The sequence below is a fragment of the Akebia trifoliata genome, chromosome 6 (genome assembly GCF_017979445.1).
Source record: "Akebia trifoliata isolate Shusen 1 chromosome 6, ASM1797944v1, whole genome shotgun sequence".
NCBI lineage: Eukaryota > Viridiplantae > Streptophyta > Magnoliopsida > Ranunculales > Lardizabalaceae > Akebia > Akebia trifoliata.
Genome location: NC_141380.1, coordinates 11833758 through 11853840, shown reverse-complemented (window position 1 = coordinate 11853840; position 20083 = coordinate 11833758). Strand labels below are relative to the sequence as shown.

General features: G+C 33.5%; 1 protein-coding gene across 1 annotated transcript; it reads right to left on the bottom strand.

The window, feature by feature from the left end:
- Window positions 1-12697: 12697 nt before the first annotated feature.
- Window positions 12698-19197, bottom strand: LOC147400234 (putative disease resistance protein RGA1). Its single transcript, XM_086445853.1, has one exon. It carries the CDS (start codon window positions 19091-19093, stop codon window positions 17141-17143), a length of 1953 nt encoding a protein of 650 aa, XP_086301979.1. The 5' UTR covers window positions 19094-19197; the 3' UTR covers window positions 12698-17140.
- Between the last annotated feature and the right edge of the window lie 886 nt (window positions 19198-20083).

Genomic DNA, 20083 nt, shown 5'->3' with positions numbered 1-20083 from the left:
CGGGACCTTTCTCAAACAAATGGGCCCATGGATCCAATCAAACCAATCATACATTTAATCAAAACCAAAATCATTCAAATCATATGAATATTCAATTAAGATCACATTATTCCCATCACATAAGCACATTAACATTACGATCAACATCAATCATGTATTTCAAGCAAGATCATGGTAAATTAATCAATAAATATGGCATATGATAATGATCAAACAAACATTGCAATAGGCATAATTTTTATAATTTTTAAGGTCCAATCAATGATCACTTTTGGGTGATCCAAAATAAATCGAGATTCCAATAGGTGTTACATTGATGATAGAATGACAATGGTTGAGATGAGCTCACTCTCAAGAACATTAATTGTGCCAACATTAGATAAATTCAGATTTTCTGTGAATTAGGAAAATACAATCTGAACTTGCATCGATGATATCTAAGGCTCCTGATAACGAAATCGAGTGAACTCAAGTTCTAAATTAATCTACTCGATGAGATCTACATTTTATTAATAGGTGTCCAAACTTAGTTCTCACCAGAATGTTCTGTAAAAACGTTTTAACGTTGCTGTCCCAACTTTGATTCAGAAATAATTCCAGATTTACAGATTGAACTTGCATCGATGATATCTAAGGCTTCCGATAACGAAATTGAGTGAACTCAGATTCTAGATTAATCTACTCGACGAGATCTATGTTTTATTAAGAGGCTTCCAGACTTAATTCTCACTAGAATATTCTCTAAAATAGTTTTAACATTGCTGTCCCAACTTTCATTCAGAAATAATTCCAGATTTACAGATTGAACTTGCATCGATGATATCTAAGGCTTCCGATAACGAAATTGAGTGAACTCAGATTCTAAATTAATCTACTCGACGAGATCTATGTTTTATTAAGAGGCTCCCAGACTTAATTCTCACTAGAATATTCTCTAAAAACGTTTTAATATTTCTGTCCAACCTTCATCATTCCATCATTTTCATAGGTCAATTTGAATCTTTCATTATTTAGGGGTTATCAAAAAGTGATCCTTAATTGGAAAAAAAAATGCAATACCCAAAATCATCTACAATCAAGACAAAAAGAAAATAAACAGAAAAAATAAATAAAATAAATCCAACTAAATAATTAAAAAAATCTAGGTCATCTTGGCAATGCTCCCATACTTGGGGTTTTTCAAGTTTGATCCTCAATAGTCCCCAGTGGAGTCGCCACTGAAAGCGCCCTCGATCCGCGGGGTGCGCGGATCCGCTTTTGACCCTTGAGGTTTGGGAGTCGCCACCTAGTTATTGTGGTCTAGGAATCAAACTGACTCTAACATGGATAAAAAGAACTAATCTACCACAAAAAATCTGAATTCGGGGATCATGTTACGGGATTGGAAGGTCTTAGGCACCAACCCCGCCCGGCCAAAGCCGGTCTCTACTAACTTCCCAAATATATCACATTGCTAAAAACCTAGATAAAAATAAAAAAATTACATACCTTTCCGATAGCAAGGATTTTGTTCCCTCAGATCTGACAAAAAGAGCTCCTTGTACTGTACTCCCTTGTTTCGTTCTGTCTCCGGATTTGACTTCGGATCTCCTAGATCAAGGTATCTCCTTGTTTTTGGATCTGAACTCTTCAAGTTTGTTACGGATTTGGGGGTGTTTTTGGAGGGATTTTAGGTGTTTTCTAGACTAAAATTGAAGGAGGGATGTTAGGTAAGGAGTTGGGGCTCCAAAACTAGGGTTTATGGGGGCTAAGGGAGCTTCTAGACCTACTTCTCTTAGGGTTTATGATTTGATACGAAAATAGGGTGTGAGCACCTCTATTTATAGAATTTTTTTAAGGTTGATTTGGATAGAATTAGTGTTTAATTAGAGATCTTTTAATTAGAGTTGTGTTTTAGTTAAAATTGTTTTAGGTAGAATTGTGTTTTAATTAGAATTATTTTAGGTAGAATTGTTTTTAAGTTAGAACTCTATTAGATAGAGTTATTATTTAATTAGAATTCTATTATGACTTTTGGTCTTATTTGATTGACTTTTAATGTTTTGACTTTAGTCTTAATTGATTGACTTTTAATATTTTGACTTTAGTCTTGTTAATTGACTTTAATTTTGACTTTAGTCTCACTTGATTGACTTTAATACTTTGACTACAGTCTTTCTTGATTGACTTTAAAATTTTGGAGAATCCCCTTCCATTATTTCTTTAATTCTTTGGACCCCCAAATGGAGGGGTCCTTAAAGAAATATCCCACGAACCCTCAACAATTTTACCCGAAAGTCCGATTGATCATTTTTTAATTCAAAATTTTAAATTAATTTATCAATGTTTCACTTTAATTATTTAATATTTTATTTATTAATTTCAGAATTTTTTAATTAAAAAAATTATGAAATTACCGTTTTACCCCCGGAGAGGACTTTTCACGTTTTAAGTCGGTTTTTAATGTTCTAGGATGTTTTAGAATCGATTTTTCGTAAGGAATTCAATGGAAATATTATTTTGTGTTATTTATGAAATTTTTTGTGTGAAATGATTGTGAATTTATGAGGGGCATTTTCGTAATTTTGTCAAATTCTGTTAAAATTGGTGAAATGATTTATTTGGTTCCGATTTGTTATTTTATGTGTTCGAGAGAGTTTTCCTAAGCGTAACGTAGGCTCTAGGGTTGTTTTGAGGTTAGGGGTATTTTGGTAATTTGGTAATTTTTTAGTGATTTTTATCGTGAAGTTTCTTTTTGGTCTGCAAGATGATGATTTCTATGTTTCTGGGGTCGTATTTTCTTAGCGTAGCGTGGTTTCTAAGGTTTTGTCAATTCGAGATACCTCATCCGGATTTCTGAAACACATCTGGTAACAAAATAAAGCAATGGAATACACATCCATCATTGGGAATCATTGCAATCGGATTGACGAGTTGATTAATCAGGCGAGTGCAAAAATGGGGTGTCTACAAAGTGCAGTTGGTGAACTTAGATTAATTTTGATATACCATATATGTATGAATCTAGGGTTGGCGATCAGGACATATGACTTTGCAGCTAACAATAGGATAAAAGCTCAGGTCGTTCCAACTTGGGTGCATCGATATACCTTTCAAAGTCACATGATCAAATGGTACTGATGCCCCAATTTTATATACCATAAAGGTACGTGGCTGGAGTTTTGATTTTATGAATGACGTCGCATCTCCGAGGAGACCGAAATACACACTAGTGCCACGTTGGCTAGAAGGGACATGCAAGCATGCAATGCAACCAAATAAATGTGTTAGTGGCATGTGCAAAACAGGGTGGGGTGTGCCCGGGGTACTTTTCAGATAAATGGGCCCATGGGCCAGATCAAACCATACAATCAAGGATATCACATAAATATCGATCAGAACACACAAAATTCATAGTATCAAAATCAAGATCAATGTATGAGTATCAAAATGCATTACAACCAGGATCATGGCATATTAGATGGGCAATCAATCAAGATAGTGTACAAAGAGAACTGTAGACACCCCATTTTTGCATTCACTTTATTAAACAACTCGTTAACCCGATTGCGACGATTCCCAATGATGGATAATTATTCCAATACTTTATTTGTTACTAGATATGTTTTAGAAATTCGAATGAGGTATCTCAAACTAACAAAACTATAGAAATCACGCTACGCTAGGAAAATATAACCTAAAAAACATAGAAATCATCATTTTTCAGACAAAAAGAAGCTTTACGATAAAAATCACTAAAAATGACCAAATTACTAAAATACTCCTAACATCAAAACATCCTTAGAGCCCCCCTTATGCTTAGGAAAATCCTTTCGAACACATAAAATAACAAAGTGAAACCAAATAAATTATTTCGCCAACTTTCACTAAATTTATCAAAATTACGAAAATGCCCCTCATGGGGTTAACAATTATTTCATGCAAAAATTTCGTAAATAATACAAACCCATAATCCCATTGAAGTCTTTATAAAAAACCGATTCCAAAACATCTCGGAACATCGAAAAACGACTTGAAATGCAAAAATTCTCTTCGAGGGCAAAATGGTAATTTTTTAATTGTAATAATTTTAAAATTTGAAATTAATAAATAAAATATTAATTAACATAAAGTGAAATCTTAATAAAATTAATTTAAAAATCTGAATCAAGAAAATTAATCAATCAAGCCCTCAGGCAAAATTGTTGATAGTTACACATTTATTTAAGTGGAGCTCATTGATATTTACTAAAAGACTCTTCCATGTGGAGTCCAAATAATTAAAAATATAATTGGGGGGTTCTCCACAAAACTTAAAAATATATTCTTTCATTGTATGCAAGATTAAAAAACTTAATTTCAAAGACCAAGTCAATCTCATAAGACTTAAGTCAAAACCCTAATCTAAAGAAACCTAGTCAATCAAATAAGATTTAAGTCAAAATCTTAATTCACCTTATCTAAAAGGAGACCTAGTCAAACCCTAATTTTTCCAAAAAAAAAATCTATTAATATAGAGCATCCACAACCTAATTTTAGAGGTCAAAATAAACCCTAGAAAAAGTAGGTCAAAAAGTCTGCCTAGCCTTCCCCAAACCCTCATTTTGAAGTCTTAACTCTCTATTTATCATCCAAGCCCTAGGTTTTGTAGAAAAACTTTCAAAAACTCTCCAAAAAATATTTAGAAATCCATCAAAAAATTTAGAAAATACTCAGATATAAGAAGGAGATACATCATCTTGGAAATTCGAAGCAGATCAAGTGACGAAAACAAAGCGAGAAATATTTTACGAGGAGCCATTCTACCAATTCTGAGGGAACAAATCGTTGCGATCATCATATAAGTATATTTTTTTTATTCTATTTGTTATATTTATTTGTTTTAGGTCTTTTAGCAATGTAATTTTCTGAAAAATAGTAGAGACCGGCACTTACAGGATGGGGTTGGTGCCTAACACCTTCCAACCCCGTAATGTGATCCCCGGACCATAGTTTCTATTTATTCGTAGATTAGTCGTTTTTATCTGTTAGAGTCATTGCTCGGTTCCTAGATTATAATAAGTAGGTGGTGACTCCCAAACCTCAAAAATCAAAAGTGAATCCACACATCCCACAGATCTAGGTGCTTTCAATAGCGACTCCACTGGGGATTATTGAGAATCAAACTTGAAAAGCCCCAAGTATGGGAGCATTGCCAAAACGACCTAGTTTTTTTTTTATATTTTTGGTTGTTTGTTTATCTGTTTATTTTTTGTTTCTATCATTCTTTTTTTTGCTCAATTATTGATCATTTGCTTGGATTATGAATATTTTACTTTGGCAATTATTTATTTATTTATATATATGGTTCAATCAAGGATCATTTGGAATAACCCTAAATAATTCGAGATTTCAAGGGGATGGTTTTATTGAGGATGAGATAATGATTGTTCGACCATGAAGTTTGTTTTTAATTTTTTTAGGTACATGTGTGGATTTTTTTTTTTTAATCTTTTTTATTTTTGTTGGATGTGTGCAATCTGTCCTTAACAATATTATTATTATTATTATTATTTTAAAAAAATCTTTTTATTTTTATTAGGTATGCATGATTTGTTTTTTGGCAGTTTTTCTTTTTTCAAAAAAATATTTTTTTTTTGTAGGCGAGTTGATTTGTCCCTTGACAACAAGCAAAAAATCAAAAAAAAAAAAAAAAAAAATTTATGCGTGTTGTGCCCTTAGCAAATTTTGTTTTTTTACTATTTTTATCTCTTCTCCAATGAGAAGAGATAGCAAAAAAAAAAAAAAGTCTACTCTCTCTCTCTCTCTCTATTTATGCTCTCTCTCCCTCTCAGTTTAAATCGATTAGAAAAATCATTTCTCTTTTGGTGATTTTGAAGAAACCAAGTTTCGGTTTCAAAGAAGTTTGATTAACTTCGATTTTGTAAAAAAAAAACGTGGGATTCAATTTGTTTTTTTTTTTTTAAAAGAAAAAAAACCCAACCCCATATCCGATTTGGTGTTTGGAGAAAAAGAGAGACTTAGATCGATCTAAATATTGGGATGACTTCTCTCTCAAATAGATGATTCCCACAATCGAAAAAATCTTGAAATTGCTAGAGATGATTTCATCTCTCACAAAAAGTTGGAGCATTTGTAGTTCTTTGTTAGAGATTGGAAAGCACGAGATGCAGTGACGACGAACAATGGCTTGATGAAGATGCTGGTTTTGATGTAGAATGATTTTCCACTATCTATGTGGGAGACGATGGGTGATTTGATTAATTTATCTCGTGTGAAACGAAATCATGTTTATTGAAAAAAAGAAAAAGAAGGGTTCATTGGCAGCCATTTCTACGATGGAAAGAAAGGCCTTCACTTTTGTTTGAGAGTGGCTATGGCTACACCAATTTTTACCGGTGCTACATGGGGTTTTTGGTTTTGTAAAAAACGAAAAAAAAAAGGTGCGTATGTGCTGTTAGCAACGGCAATGGTGAAACAAATGGGTTGGAAGTCACTTTATGAGCCATGTTATCATGACTCACATAGTAAGATTAAAATCTTACTAAGTGTCATTAGATCCACTTGGATTATCAAATTAAAAATCCCACATCACTGTTTTTTGTATTTAATGGAAAATCTCCGCTTTAAAAGAAAAATTCATAAACAAAAAACTCTTTTGATTTTGATCACAGGTATCAAAAATGGATGGTTACAATCTCCCAAATTTAAAATTGAAATTCAACAATGAAAATTAACTTTTATATTTCTAAAATCTCAGAATTTTGTGCGCTATAACCATGTGCCGTTAAATCATGTTTTGAACTTTAGCATGGATCTCCATTCCATACTTTTGACAACACTAATTTTTTATATCCATAAGAAAATGCTAGTATTACTAATTTAATAAGATTCCTTTCTTACTAAGAGTCATTGATCTTACCACGTGGCACTCAAAAAGATGATCCAACGCCACATGCTTGTGGGGGATGAAATTCTGAAAAATTTTAAAGGAAAATTTTCAAGAAAATTTTTTAAATTAATTTTCATTTCGAGCTTTGATTTTTAAATTTGAAATTTCATAATCACTTATTTTCAAAACCTTGGACCTAAATTTCTCATTTTTAAAATTGATTTTTTCTCTTTTGGTCCAAGTCTCTGTCAAATCTAAAAGGCCATGACATTGGATTATTAATCATGTGGGCCCAATGATTCTTTGTATAACTTGAAATCTTGATGTGATAGTCAAAGTAACCTAATTTCTCATTGAGAAGTTTGTTGAGTAGCAATTTTTTTTTTTAAGAAAAAAAAAAGGAAAAAGTCACCGTGCTCTATCTCAACAACTATCGTGCCATCCTCAAGTCAATATTCATTAAAATCTCAATTTATTTTGGATCGTCCAAAAGTGATCTTTGATTGGACCATATATATATGAAAAAAAACATTGTTGGGTTTGGATTAAGAATTATATGCTTGTTTCAATGATCGAATATGATTATTAGTCTTTGTGTTGATTGCCTATCTAACATTACCAGGATCTTAATTAAGATATATGTTTGATGTGCTTATTTTGATCTTAATGATGTGATTGATATTAGTTGTGGTTAATATTCATGTGGTATCAATGTTGTGCTGAAATGATTAGTCTCATGTGCCCATTAGTTTAAAAAACGCCCCGGGCACACCCCACCCTATTTTGTACACACCACTGGTATGTTTATTGTTTTGCACGCTTGCATGTCCCATATAGCCAACGTGACACTAATGCGTAGCCCGGTCTCTTCGGAAATGCAACGTCATTAATAAAAATCACAACTCCAATCACATACCTTAGGATATATTAAACTGGGCATCAGTATCGTTTGATTAGGTGACTCTGAAAGATATATCGATGCACCCAGGCTGGAGCGACCTGAGCCTTTGACCTATTGTAAGTTGCACAGTCATATGTCCCAATTGTCAACGTAGTACTAGTACGTGATCGGTCCTCTCGCGGGATGTTAAACCATTTATTAAAGCTACAATCCTAGACTCGTACCTATACGGTATATGAAAGATAATCTAAGTTCATCAATTGCACTTCTTGATCAAAATCAGTGCCTAAGCGAGATCCTACCCCAAGGTCCTACGGTATCAGGGGGATAGACTACGTCTATTCTAGAAGAAAGGTGACTTAAGAATGTCCTTGCTCAACATCGTGCGCCACCTCTCAACTGGGGATTAAATTAACTGCTTTTGACTTTAGAGATTTGAGCTGGAGTCTTAAATTGTCACCTATATGGTATATCAAACTAAGTCACCACGTACCGTCTAATTGAGTACACTCGAGAGGTATATAGGTGCATTTGAGCAAGGGTGGCCAGATAAATTGCATTACACGTAGTTAACTAATTCGTATTTGTTCTATTGGTTACAAGTTCTCGAATTGGTTATAATCGAAATTAATTGTAATTATTTTTGGATCCCCATATCCATTTCTTAATAGGGCATTTCTCGTTTATTGATTGTTTGGATATTTGTTCTGATTCACCCGAAGATGATTTGAGAAGGAAATGTATAAAGTGGATTAATGGAGCAGTAGATATTGCAGCAGGCATGTAGTTTCCACAATGAAATTGAATAATTTTCGATGATAACTTTTTTTTTTTCTAACATGATCATACTTCATAGAGAATTATATATGTATTAGTAAGGAATGTAGATACATCATGAGAAGGGGTGAGAATTATATATGTATTACAATGCATATTTAGTTCTTTTTTGATATATAATATTGAATGTTTGGGGAATAAACACATGCCTTTATATTTAACTTTATTTTGTCCTTTGTTTATATATATTTTTTTTGGAAGAACATGGGATGAGAATAATCGAAAGTTTGTTCTAAGACAAGAAAGCTGCTATTAATACATCAAATTTTACTTATAACACACCTTTTTACATATGACCAACCAAGTCATTTCAAAAGGATTAGTCCCTTATAAGTAAAAGTCCACGTGTCAACAGAATTTCTGCACAATAAAAAGAGAGATTTACAAGTCAGACCTATCTGTGGCAATTTTAATTATTTTAAAAACTCCCTTAGTTTATCAAGATTATTAATGAACAAACCTTATTTTATGAATCAAAGTAGCATAACTAAGGGTCGTTGAGTCCACGTGGACTATCAAATTGGGAATCCAACACCACAACCTTCTAGATTTCAAGGAAAACTCGGATTTAAGAGAAAAAATTCACAAAAAAATAAAAATAAAAATTCATTTTGAAACTTTATCGAAGGTGTTGAAAATGGATGGTTATTGAACTCCCAAATTTAAAATTAAATTTTAACGGTAAAAATTAATTTTCTTTTTTTTTTTTTTTCAAAATTATTAGAATTTTATCTTTTATAATCGTGTGACATCATATCATTTTTTTTAATGCCACAAATTGATGCACCTAGAATCTACTCCAAGGTATGTCAAGTAACAAACTAAGCACATCACTTTGAATTTTAAGATGGGGATCTCACTCCTTGGATAAAAACTTGATGAAGTAAGATTCTGTTGGAGTGGTCGTGAGTTCTTTTTATTATAAATAAAAATGCAATAATTAGGTCTGCCGGGTAAATCTCTTTTGGTTTATTTTACAGTCCAAGAAGTTTTCAAATTCAACAGCCTAAAAGTCAGCAAGTGGTTTAAATCCAAGGGCTTACAACAACCTGATTTTTTTCTACATGAGTGTGATCTATATTTCAAAAGTTGCCGAGGCTGCTAAAAATTGACAGAGTCCACTCGATTTGATTATATTTATAAGTGGCTCGATCTTAAAAATCGTTTGTACCAGTAATGCGCGTTCCAACCCAATGACACCACCAAATTGATGTGGATACACATATAGCTGTATTAGAAACTAGCTTGTCCGAATGACATGATGGTATTTAATTTTAACTATAAAAAAATATTATTGAAATTTTAATAAATTATTTTAAGTATTTAATATATTCATTTGATATGCCTTAATCTAGGGCTGTCAACGGATAGTACTGTATCCGAATTCGAATTCGAATCCGGAAAAAAATGATGATATCCGAATTCAAATTCGATCGGATATTATTAACAAACATTCGAATCCAAATTCGAAAAATATATCGAATATCCGATAATATCCAATCCGATAAAAAAAATCTTATAAAATACCATCATTCGCAATATGTAAAAGAAAAAAAATTGATTTTCAATTTTTTTTTAATCTTTTAACTATTTCAATCTTCAAATCGGATAAAATGGGCTTTTATTTTGTGTGTGTGTGTGTGTGAGAGAGAGAGAGAGAGAGTATCTTTGGAACCTCGTCGGTCGGAGAAGACGATGGTTATGGTCCGTCAGTCGGATTTTACCGAGAGAGAGAGAGAGAGAGAGAGAATGTGTACATGTCGCCGGCTAGAGAAGACGATGGGTATGGAACTCACAGTCGAAACCTCCCTCACTGATTGTTAATGGCTGCTGGTTCTTGTGTGTTCAGACGTGAGAGAAGATAATGGTTAAAAAGTTATGTTTTGTTGTATAACATGAATACATGACACTTATATATACATATATAAAAGTTTGGTTGTAAAACATGAATACATAATATGTATATTATATCGGAGCGGATATTATCAGATCGGATTTCGCAATATCCGAATTCGTATCCGAAATTCATTCGAATTTTAAAATAACATCCGAATCCGATATATGAAAATTTCGGATAATATCCAATTTTTCGAATTTGAATTCGGATTTCAGATATCCATGGACACCCCTACCTTAATCAACTCACAAGTTGGCTCAACTCTATGGATATTAAGGGATGTTTGGAAGAAAGAGTTGGGGGTTGAAAGTTGACAACTCGTAGAAGTTGCAATATTCGTACGTGTTTGGAATGCCCAACTTCAAAAAGTTTGAAATCTCTAACTCTTTATAGCTCTTTTTTTGGAATCATGATAATCTGATTAGTCTACCCCATGTGGCAAACTCAATCGACTATCCTGACGTGAAAAGTTTGGGAATCATAGATTTGCACTCCTCGGGATACATGACTACACTTCCCTATAAAAAGTGTATCTCGAGGGAATCGTGTTTCCTGAGGAGCACATATCTATGATTCCCAAACTTGTCGTGTTAGGTAGTCGATTGAAGTATGCCACATGGGGTAGTCAAATTATCATGACTCTTTTGTTAAGAGTTACAAGTTAAAATCTCTAGTTATAAGGTGAGAGTTATAACTTCTTATTAATTGAGAATTGATCTATAATTCACCCTAGAGCCCAATAAAATAAAAATGATGGGGTTGATGATGATCATTATATATGGACATATCGATAGAAACAAGAACTCAACTTCTAGCGAACATCTTTTACTCCCCAAGTATACTAGTGGCTCATGGATCTACACTATTCCATCCCAAGGGTATTTTCATAATTTCACTAATATTATGTAATACCTAATTAGGTTTCTTGGGGTATTTATATTTCTCATTTTGGTGAAAGGGTGTAATTTGTAACTACAAGTTTTATTTTCATAATGGAATCAATGTAATCCGTGAATGTACCTCAATCTTGAGGGAACCACATAAAATCATTGTATCTTGTGTTTGTTTTTTCAATTTGTTTTTTTTGTTTCGATTACAGATGTTTTCTTAATAAGTAGTGGGTCCGAAGGTGTATACAAATTAGTGTTTTGTAAATACATGGGTGGGCACAAATTGGTATGCCACCTAGTCATTTAGGTCAGTGCAACTCTCTATACCCAATCACCATGGTTGAAGCATTTGATTTAATAATCTAATTATTTCACTTATCAATCAACATTCACTACGTGAAAAAAGGGGTAAAGTTGATGTCAAGGTCTGGCAAAATTAGCATTTTTTTTTTTTTACTTAGTGTTTAAAAGAGTCAAGTAGAATTTAACCCTAATGTAGTGATTGAATTATCATAACATGATTGATTCATATGAAGCAATTCCTTTAACATGATGAACCTAATTTGGAGAATTTTATCACTTTTTTAAAATTCAGAGAATTTTGTGACTATACCTATAATTGGCCCAAGTTTGCAATACATATCACCTCGGGACCATCCAAATATGGTTCGATCATTTGTGAAGTCAAGAAAACAATATTTACTAAACAGCATGATTCGAGCGCATGTGACTTCTGCAGCCAAATATGCAAGCAGTATTTCTGAGATATATAAACAAAATCCAAATGGATCAAGCCACCACATTTGATGGCAAGTTGCCAACATAAATTTGCAAAACATGTTGGAACATAAATGTCCCATATACATGTTTTGATGTCCGTCTATCTATATTCGAATCTATTATTAATTATGTCAAAAATGGATCAAAATTTTCTAAATATGGAATGATAGAATTGCAAGTTTGTTGAAAAAGGGATAGGATGCATTGGGTTTCGATAAGGATTCGATTTGATAATCTATTGGATTGATTTTGGATTAATTATGTTTCGATAAGATAAGGACCAGATATTATGAAATGTCAAAATGTATATAAATAACATTATATATTTTATTTAAATAGATGAAGTTTATTTATATTTTGTTAATCAAATAGGATTTGATTGGGTTCAGACCTGATTCAATTATTATTGGATAGAATTTTTCTTTAGTGTTTAAAATGCAAAAAAAAAAAAATTTCAAAATCCAAAGAAATGGATTTTGCATAATTTCTTATTCTAGGCAATCTCTAATCTAATAATGGGAGATTAAATATTTAGTTCAAAACAAACATAACATCAGATTCTAGATTCTAGTTATGGGTAAGAGTATGATTCTAGACTCGAAACAAAACCCATGAAAGATTCAAGTATTTTTAGGTCAATTGATTGGATCAGACCTAAAATCCAATACATTCCGATCCGATAAGATTTCGATTTGATATCTTATTGGATCAACTCTAGATCAACCATATCCCGATTTGATAATATGGTAGAAAGTATATAGATCATATATTATATATTTGTTGAGATGTGTGAAGTTTATTTAGATTTTATATATATAATCGGATTTAGCCAGATCCAGACCCTATTCGATTGTTAATGGGTTGAATATGGATCTTAATATGTAGTTCCAATAAAAATCCGATCCGAATCTAATACTTTCGGATCAGTCTTGGATCCGAATTGATCCATTGACAACCCTATTTCTTATGTAGGGGTGGCAATGGGTCAGGCCGTGTCCTAAATATAACCCTGTTTAATAAAATTCTAATTTTTATTGAAAAAAATAAGTTTCATTTCCACCTAAAAAATTAAAACATCACTACTAAAAATAAAGTCACACAATTATAAGCTGATATCTATTGAGACATAAATTAAATATCCCAAATATAAATCAAGTTTTATCACAAAAAATGGGTAGTTTAAAAAATTCTTAAATAATTGTTGGTATATTTAAAATTACACATTAATGATAGAATGACTAAATTGGTTGATGCCCTAATCCGAATCTAACCCATTTAATAATGGTGTTAGACAAATTGAGTTTGACCCAAGCCCACTAATTTTGTGTCGTGTTCGTAGGTCATGTTGAGATTATCACGACCTTGAAGATGCAACATGACAAACCAACAGGGCCATGGCCTTTGGGTCTAACCCTCTTGTGAAATCTTATGAATAGAGCTATCAGTGGATCATTCTTAAAATCCAAAACTTCAATCGGATTGAAGTTGTCCAATTAGAATGATCTAATCAAGTCGACATTCGACAGCCTTACTTTAATGATGTCAAGTGCCCAACCTGACAATATCAAATGGGTGCCGAGTAGTATCATACATTATTTATTACTAACTTACTATTTGTACAATAATACAACCCAACTTAGATATGGAGACCGACCATCTAGGGATTAAAAAAAGATTCCTTTTTGCCTTTAAAATACACTCCATCTTTCCTATAATCTCAAAAATATATTAAAAACGTTCTTTAATTAAACAATTTAAAACTACAATCACAATGGCTTACTTCTTTAATAACACACTTTTAAGAACAATGTTGCCAGTCATTTGACCTTAGGGAGAAACCAGTTCGATGCTAGTTTGATTACATAAAAAAACTATACCAAGTATTGTCAAAATGACATGTGGCACTTTGAAATGTTATAATCAAAACATGTTCGCAAGATTAATGATAAATAAGTGTTTTAAAATATGGTCAAATCTATGATTAAAAATCCATCACGACAAGTTATCAAGATGAGAATTATAAATCATCAATAAAGTTGATTGTTTGTGTTCACAAGTCCACCAAAAGCTCATTAATAGATTTAGTGGGTTCAATTGAGTGTACCACAAGGCCAGGAGGAGGGCGATAAATCATTTATACAAATAATCAGATGATGCGTGTGTGTGTGTATTTTTTTTAATTACTAGGTATCCTGTAGACAACGGATCGGGCCCATATATGGGCTTTGCCCAGTCCATAGACCATGGTCTTGTTCAAGGACAAGTCTTGGGGCACATGCAACGCTCACACATCACACACACCAAGTAAGTGATGGTGCGTTTATGAGCTATCCGAAGCCCTTCAAGCAATTTGTCGACTTTTACCTATCGAACTATCCCTTTCATAGTCTTGATTCCCGGACCAACAATATCAACTTAGAAATGGAGAAGAACGATTGCCACACCAACCAATTAGATTATATGTGCCACACCAAGAAAGGAAATGTGCACACCATTTATTGAAAAAACAAATTTACACACCATTTTATTTTACTACACACCAATAATTCTTTAAGGCAAAACAAAGCAAATGAGATTCAGACTAGCATCCTAGAATCCATCACCACAACATCTAGTGTTAATGTCTCACAATATCTATATATATGAGATTCAGGCTAGCTTCTCCATTACCAATACATCACCACAAACATTTGATCAATAGAGTATCTCCCACAACTAAAATCATATAGTATTTTGAGTAAAAACACATCAACAATAGTTAGAAAAATAACAAAGAAATGTGTTAATCAGTCCATTTATGCATCTTCTTGGATTTTCAAGTTGCATCCATTCTTCTACACATTTCATCAAATACATTTGATGCCTATTAAATCAACACAGATTAAAGTAAAAAACTTATCCCTAAAACCTTCTTCGTTGGAAATTATCCATAGATTCAAGTAAGGAATTACTTGAATCTCTAGTGATTGGAAATAAAAAATAAAAAAGTTGTACAAAAAAAAAATCTATTTTAGCTCTAGGTAACCCTAATCCCTAAATCGCAATAGTGCAAAACACACATGGAGAGAGAGGGAGAGAGAGAGAGAGAGAATGTTTATGAAACCCACCATGGTTAGAGAAGCCACTCCCCCTTGATAATGAAGAAGGTGGGGTGCTCCAACTTTTTTTGGAGTTACTTCTCACATCCCATAATGCTTATTAAAGATTTTAAATTGGTGTGGCAATAGTAAATCCTTTTTTTCCCAAAAAAGCTTGAAATATTTATTTTCTCGAGAAAGATGAAGAGAAAAACAAATAAATTTCATATATTTATGTATGTGTTGTATTGGGAATCTAACTATTTGAGAATACTATTCCCCTATCATTTGAACTGTTGGCATGTGATATGATATGATGATGAGAGCAAACCTCAAATCAAACAATTAGGAGTGGAGTTGTTTATTTTCTTAATTCATAATTCATAATTCAAATGTAAAATCTTAGTTAATTAAAAAGGAACTTTACCTCTCTAATATTAAAGTCACTGACTGGATATTCTCATCTAGAAAAACAAATAAATTCAAAATATTGTGCTGATGAGAGCAAATCACAACCAATTAGGAGTGGAGTTGTTTCTTTTCTTAATTCAAAATTCAAAATTCAAAATTCAAATGTAAAATCTTTATTAATTAAAAACGAACTTTACCTCTCTCAGATCTTGGTGGAGTCATGATGCATGTGTGGCTCTAATATTAAAGTCCCTCCAATCTCTTGTTAAGTCCTTGATGATGATGTTGGGGACGTGTGATATGATGCTCCCTACCTCTCCAACCTCCTTGTGGCAACATGCTTTCAAAATAGAGCAGTCATAAATTGACAACCTTTGAAGCGAGGTGAGTTGTTTCAGCTCCTTAGACATGCACATCAAGAAATCAGAGAACCTTATTGACAAGCTTTTGAGCGATGTAAGCGAGCCAAGTCTTTGGGGAGTGATGTGATGATGAGACAATTAGAGACTTGAGATTGTTGTTTGTGGGCAATGACCTTGGAAAAGCACCTACATCCTCTCGTAAAGTTAACTTTTCAAGGAGTGGAGGAAGGCATGGTGTCCAAGTCAATTTTGGGCAATTATCAATGGTCAGGTTCCTTAGTGAAGCAGGGAATATGTAGTGAGGCAACTCCTTTAACATGGGGCAATGAGAAATTGATGATGTGTGAAGAAGTGGCATGATGATTATATCTCTTCCTCCTTCACTTCCAGCAGCATGTTCTTCTTCTTTCCTTGTCAACATCTCCCACTCCTCTAATTCTCTCATCCGACCCAATGTTAGTTCCTTTAATTGTGGGAATGCAACTACAACTCTTGATTCTCCACCATCTCTTTTTGTACCATCTTCATCAACATCCACATTAATTCCTAAAAACTCAAGACCTATACGTTTAACCGAATCCATGTGTATTATTTCTAGTTTTTGAAGAAATTGAAACTTCCCAAAAACAGGAAATTGCACACACATTTCGCACAATAAACTATTTTAAGAGTCAAGAGTTTGGGTAACATTGAATTATCCATCCAATTAGGCAACTTAGAACCAAAGTAACCTTTTATTCGCAATTCCTCCAAGTTTCGATGTGGTTGTAGGTCTTCCAGCACACCCTCAATCCTCTTTATCTCGCCTTCTCCTATGATTCCCAACCCATCACACTCAAATATCAATTTCAAACCAGGGAGATGTCGCTTATTCTTCAATTGTGCTTCATTAGCCTCATTTATATCCGCCACTCTTTCCAACCCAAATATTTTTAGATCCCCTTCGAGGTGGTTGAGATCTTTTAATTCTCCAATTTTGCATCCACCTCCCCTCACATCACCAACAATGAACTTGGACAATGTTCGAAGGGAGCTTAATCTACCAATTCCTTGAGGCAAGTAGCTTAGTTCATCAATTCCTTCAATTTCAAGATGTCTCATGTTAATCATTTTCCTAATCCCTTGAGGTAGTTTGCATAGCCTGTGACAATAATTGAGTCTGCAAATTATACAATCTGCACATTGTTTCAGGCAATTCCTTCAACCTTGTCCAAGACAAGTCAAGGAATATAAGATGTATCAACTTCTCAACCTCATTTGGCAGTTCTTCAAGATAACTAGTGCACAAAGATAGTTTTCTAAGACATGGGAATTGACAAAACAAATCAGAAAGAACTGGAACAGATTGTGATGCCCATGAATGTCCATCGATGTTGAGAGTACGTAGATTCTTTGCCTCGTAAATGGAAGGAAGGAAGAAATTTAAATATGTAAACAATGCAACATTTAAATGGCGGACCTTCTTGCTATTGTTGTTGAATTCTGTGTTATTACTATCCATGATAAAGCATTCAGTCCTCGTGAGAAATTGGGCAAAATCATGAATAAGGTCATGCATCTTGCAATAAATTATGTTTCCATCGTTATCCCGTTCCATGTTTCGGAAAAATGAGCGCATCAGTAGTTCATTGAAACATTCAGCGTCCACTACTTCCAATTCTATACTTCTCGTGGAGTTAAGAAGACCCTGCGCCATCCACAACTTGATTAACTCATCCTTTCTTATCCTATGATCTTTTGGAAAGACAGCGCAATACATGAAGCAACGTTTCACATTTGAGGGCAATGCATAATAACTCAACAAGAGAACAGGTAAAACTTCTTTTTCAACATCTTGTAATTCCCATGCATCACTTTCCAAGACTTGTTCCCACTCTGATCTGATTTTTTTGAAGAACATGAGACCTCCCAAAGCCTTGACTAAAAGAGGCACACCCTGGCACTTTTTTATGATGTCCATGCCGATATCGTTCACTTTCTCACACTCTTTTTTGCTCCATCCTTGAAAAGCGATATGTTTAAACAATACCAAACATTCCTTCTCGGACAATTTATTCAAATCATGAGTGTAGGCCGAACCCATCATTGATGCAACTCTTGCACTGCGCGTAGTAACAACAATTCTGCTTCCTTGTGCACCAACCTTGAAAGCAAGCTTCAATGGACTCCAATCAGCATGCTTCTCAGTCCACACGTCATCCAGCACGAGTAGAAACCGCTTTCCCATGATAGATCTACATAATTCTTGATGTAAATCTTGCCATTCAATGTTGTTAGAGACGTTCTGATCACCAGCACCTTTAATAATCGCTTTGGCAAGCCTTGTTAAATCGAAAGGATCAGATACACACACCCATATTGTCTTCTCGAAATAGTTATTCACCTTATCATCATTGAAGATCATTTGGGCAAGAGTAGTCTTCCCAATTCCCCCAATTCCACATATAGAGATGACAACAGGAAAAACATTAGGTGTTTCTTGTTGACTACTCTCACTCAACAACTTGCTTAGTATAATATCTTTGTCGTCGGCACGACCGCATACATCTAATTCATCAATTAGAGAGCTAGTCATTCGAAATGTTGATGGTTCCGTAGTAGTAGTCCTCATCCCACTATCAATAAGCTGGAACTGGTCCTTGTCCTTTGCAATTACATCTAATCTGCCCTTTATTTCTTTTATCTTATGGCCGATGTCATGACGCAAAGAAACTTGACTGAAGCAATTCCAATTGCAATTGCAAGGAGAGAACAAATAGGAACATACCTTCTCTAATACGCTAACTCCCTCGATTTCCGATCTGAGAATTTCAGTGCTCCATTCGTCCAATACATCTTCCAAGTCGTAGGCCACGTCTTTGAGTTTTTCTAACCAAAGCTTCACTGTTTCCTCTTTTACTTGTTTCACCTCTGCATCTATGAGTACAGCTTGAATACTTTTGAGTGTAGAAGTAAACTTTTCAATTTCTTGAGGGGTACCCAACACCATTCTCACCTCTTTCTTCGCCTCTTCAAGGATGACGGATCCCAATTCCTTCAAAACAGTGGAAACGAGAGTATGCGCCATACTTGGAAATGAGAGACAAGGTTGAGGCAAATTGATGAAGATGAAGCAAGCAATGAGGATGAAGGGTGAAAGTCATCAGAACAGGAATGAAAAGTTATAATCTATTATTGGTTTGGTGGGACCGTGGGAGACTTAAACAATGATTCCACTATCTGGTGCCGTGGTAGGCTGCCAGCTTATGATGCCATTTTGACTTGTACAACTATTATTTAAATTATTTCTAGTAAAGCTGTAATCATCTTTGTTTTTTTATTATCCTCCTTAAGAGCTGTTATTGGCACTCCAACTTTTACTTATCAAATCTTAATTTAAAAATATGAGATTTTGCCCAAAATGTGCACAACTTTTGACCAAATTCTAATTTCAATTACCTCCTCATTTTAATCCAAAAACATGTATTTGAGTGAATTTGTCATTTTTATAATCAATGAATCCACTCATAAATTCATAAATTTGTAAATAGTAAAATTGACAAATTCACAAGTTCATAGATTGTAAAAATGACAAATGCATGTTTTGAGAATTAAAATGACCTATGAACCCAACCCAAAATTTTCAATGCACGAAATGAAGATTCACCCTTTTTTTATTTGTTTTTAGTAGATTTTTTTTATTTTTTATTTTTAGAATTTAAGATTTTATTTGAATCTAATTATAATTATAAAAAACTATTAAAGTTGTGAACGACCGTTATAATGTTTTATAATATTGAGATATAATTTGAGGCAAACCTCTCTAACATTTGAATGGTGAGTTTTAATTTTTAATTAGGGTATGAAAAATAATTTTTGAAATTGGGCTGTAATAAGTAAGAGTTGGGTTGCCACTAGTGCAGTTTTCCTTGGCGTCTATTGCATCAACATCTCTCTATTTTTTTACTACACTGAGGTAAGTAAAACAACCATCAAGATTAGGTTTACTCTCTACGAAATAAGTAAATTTTGATTTGAAAGATTTACCAAGCAGACCATCTGTAGCCATTTTATTACA

What these genes read in the sequence shown, in the direction of transcription:
- LOC147400234 (XM_086445853.1), bottom strand. Translation starts at nt 19,093, where the DNA reads ATGGCGCATACTCTCGTTTCCACTGTTTTGAAGGAATTGGGATCCGTC.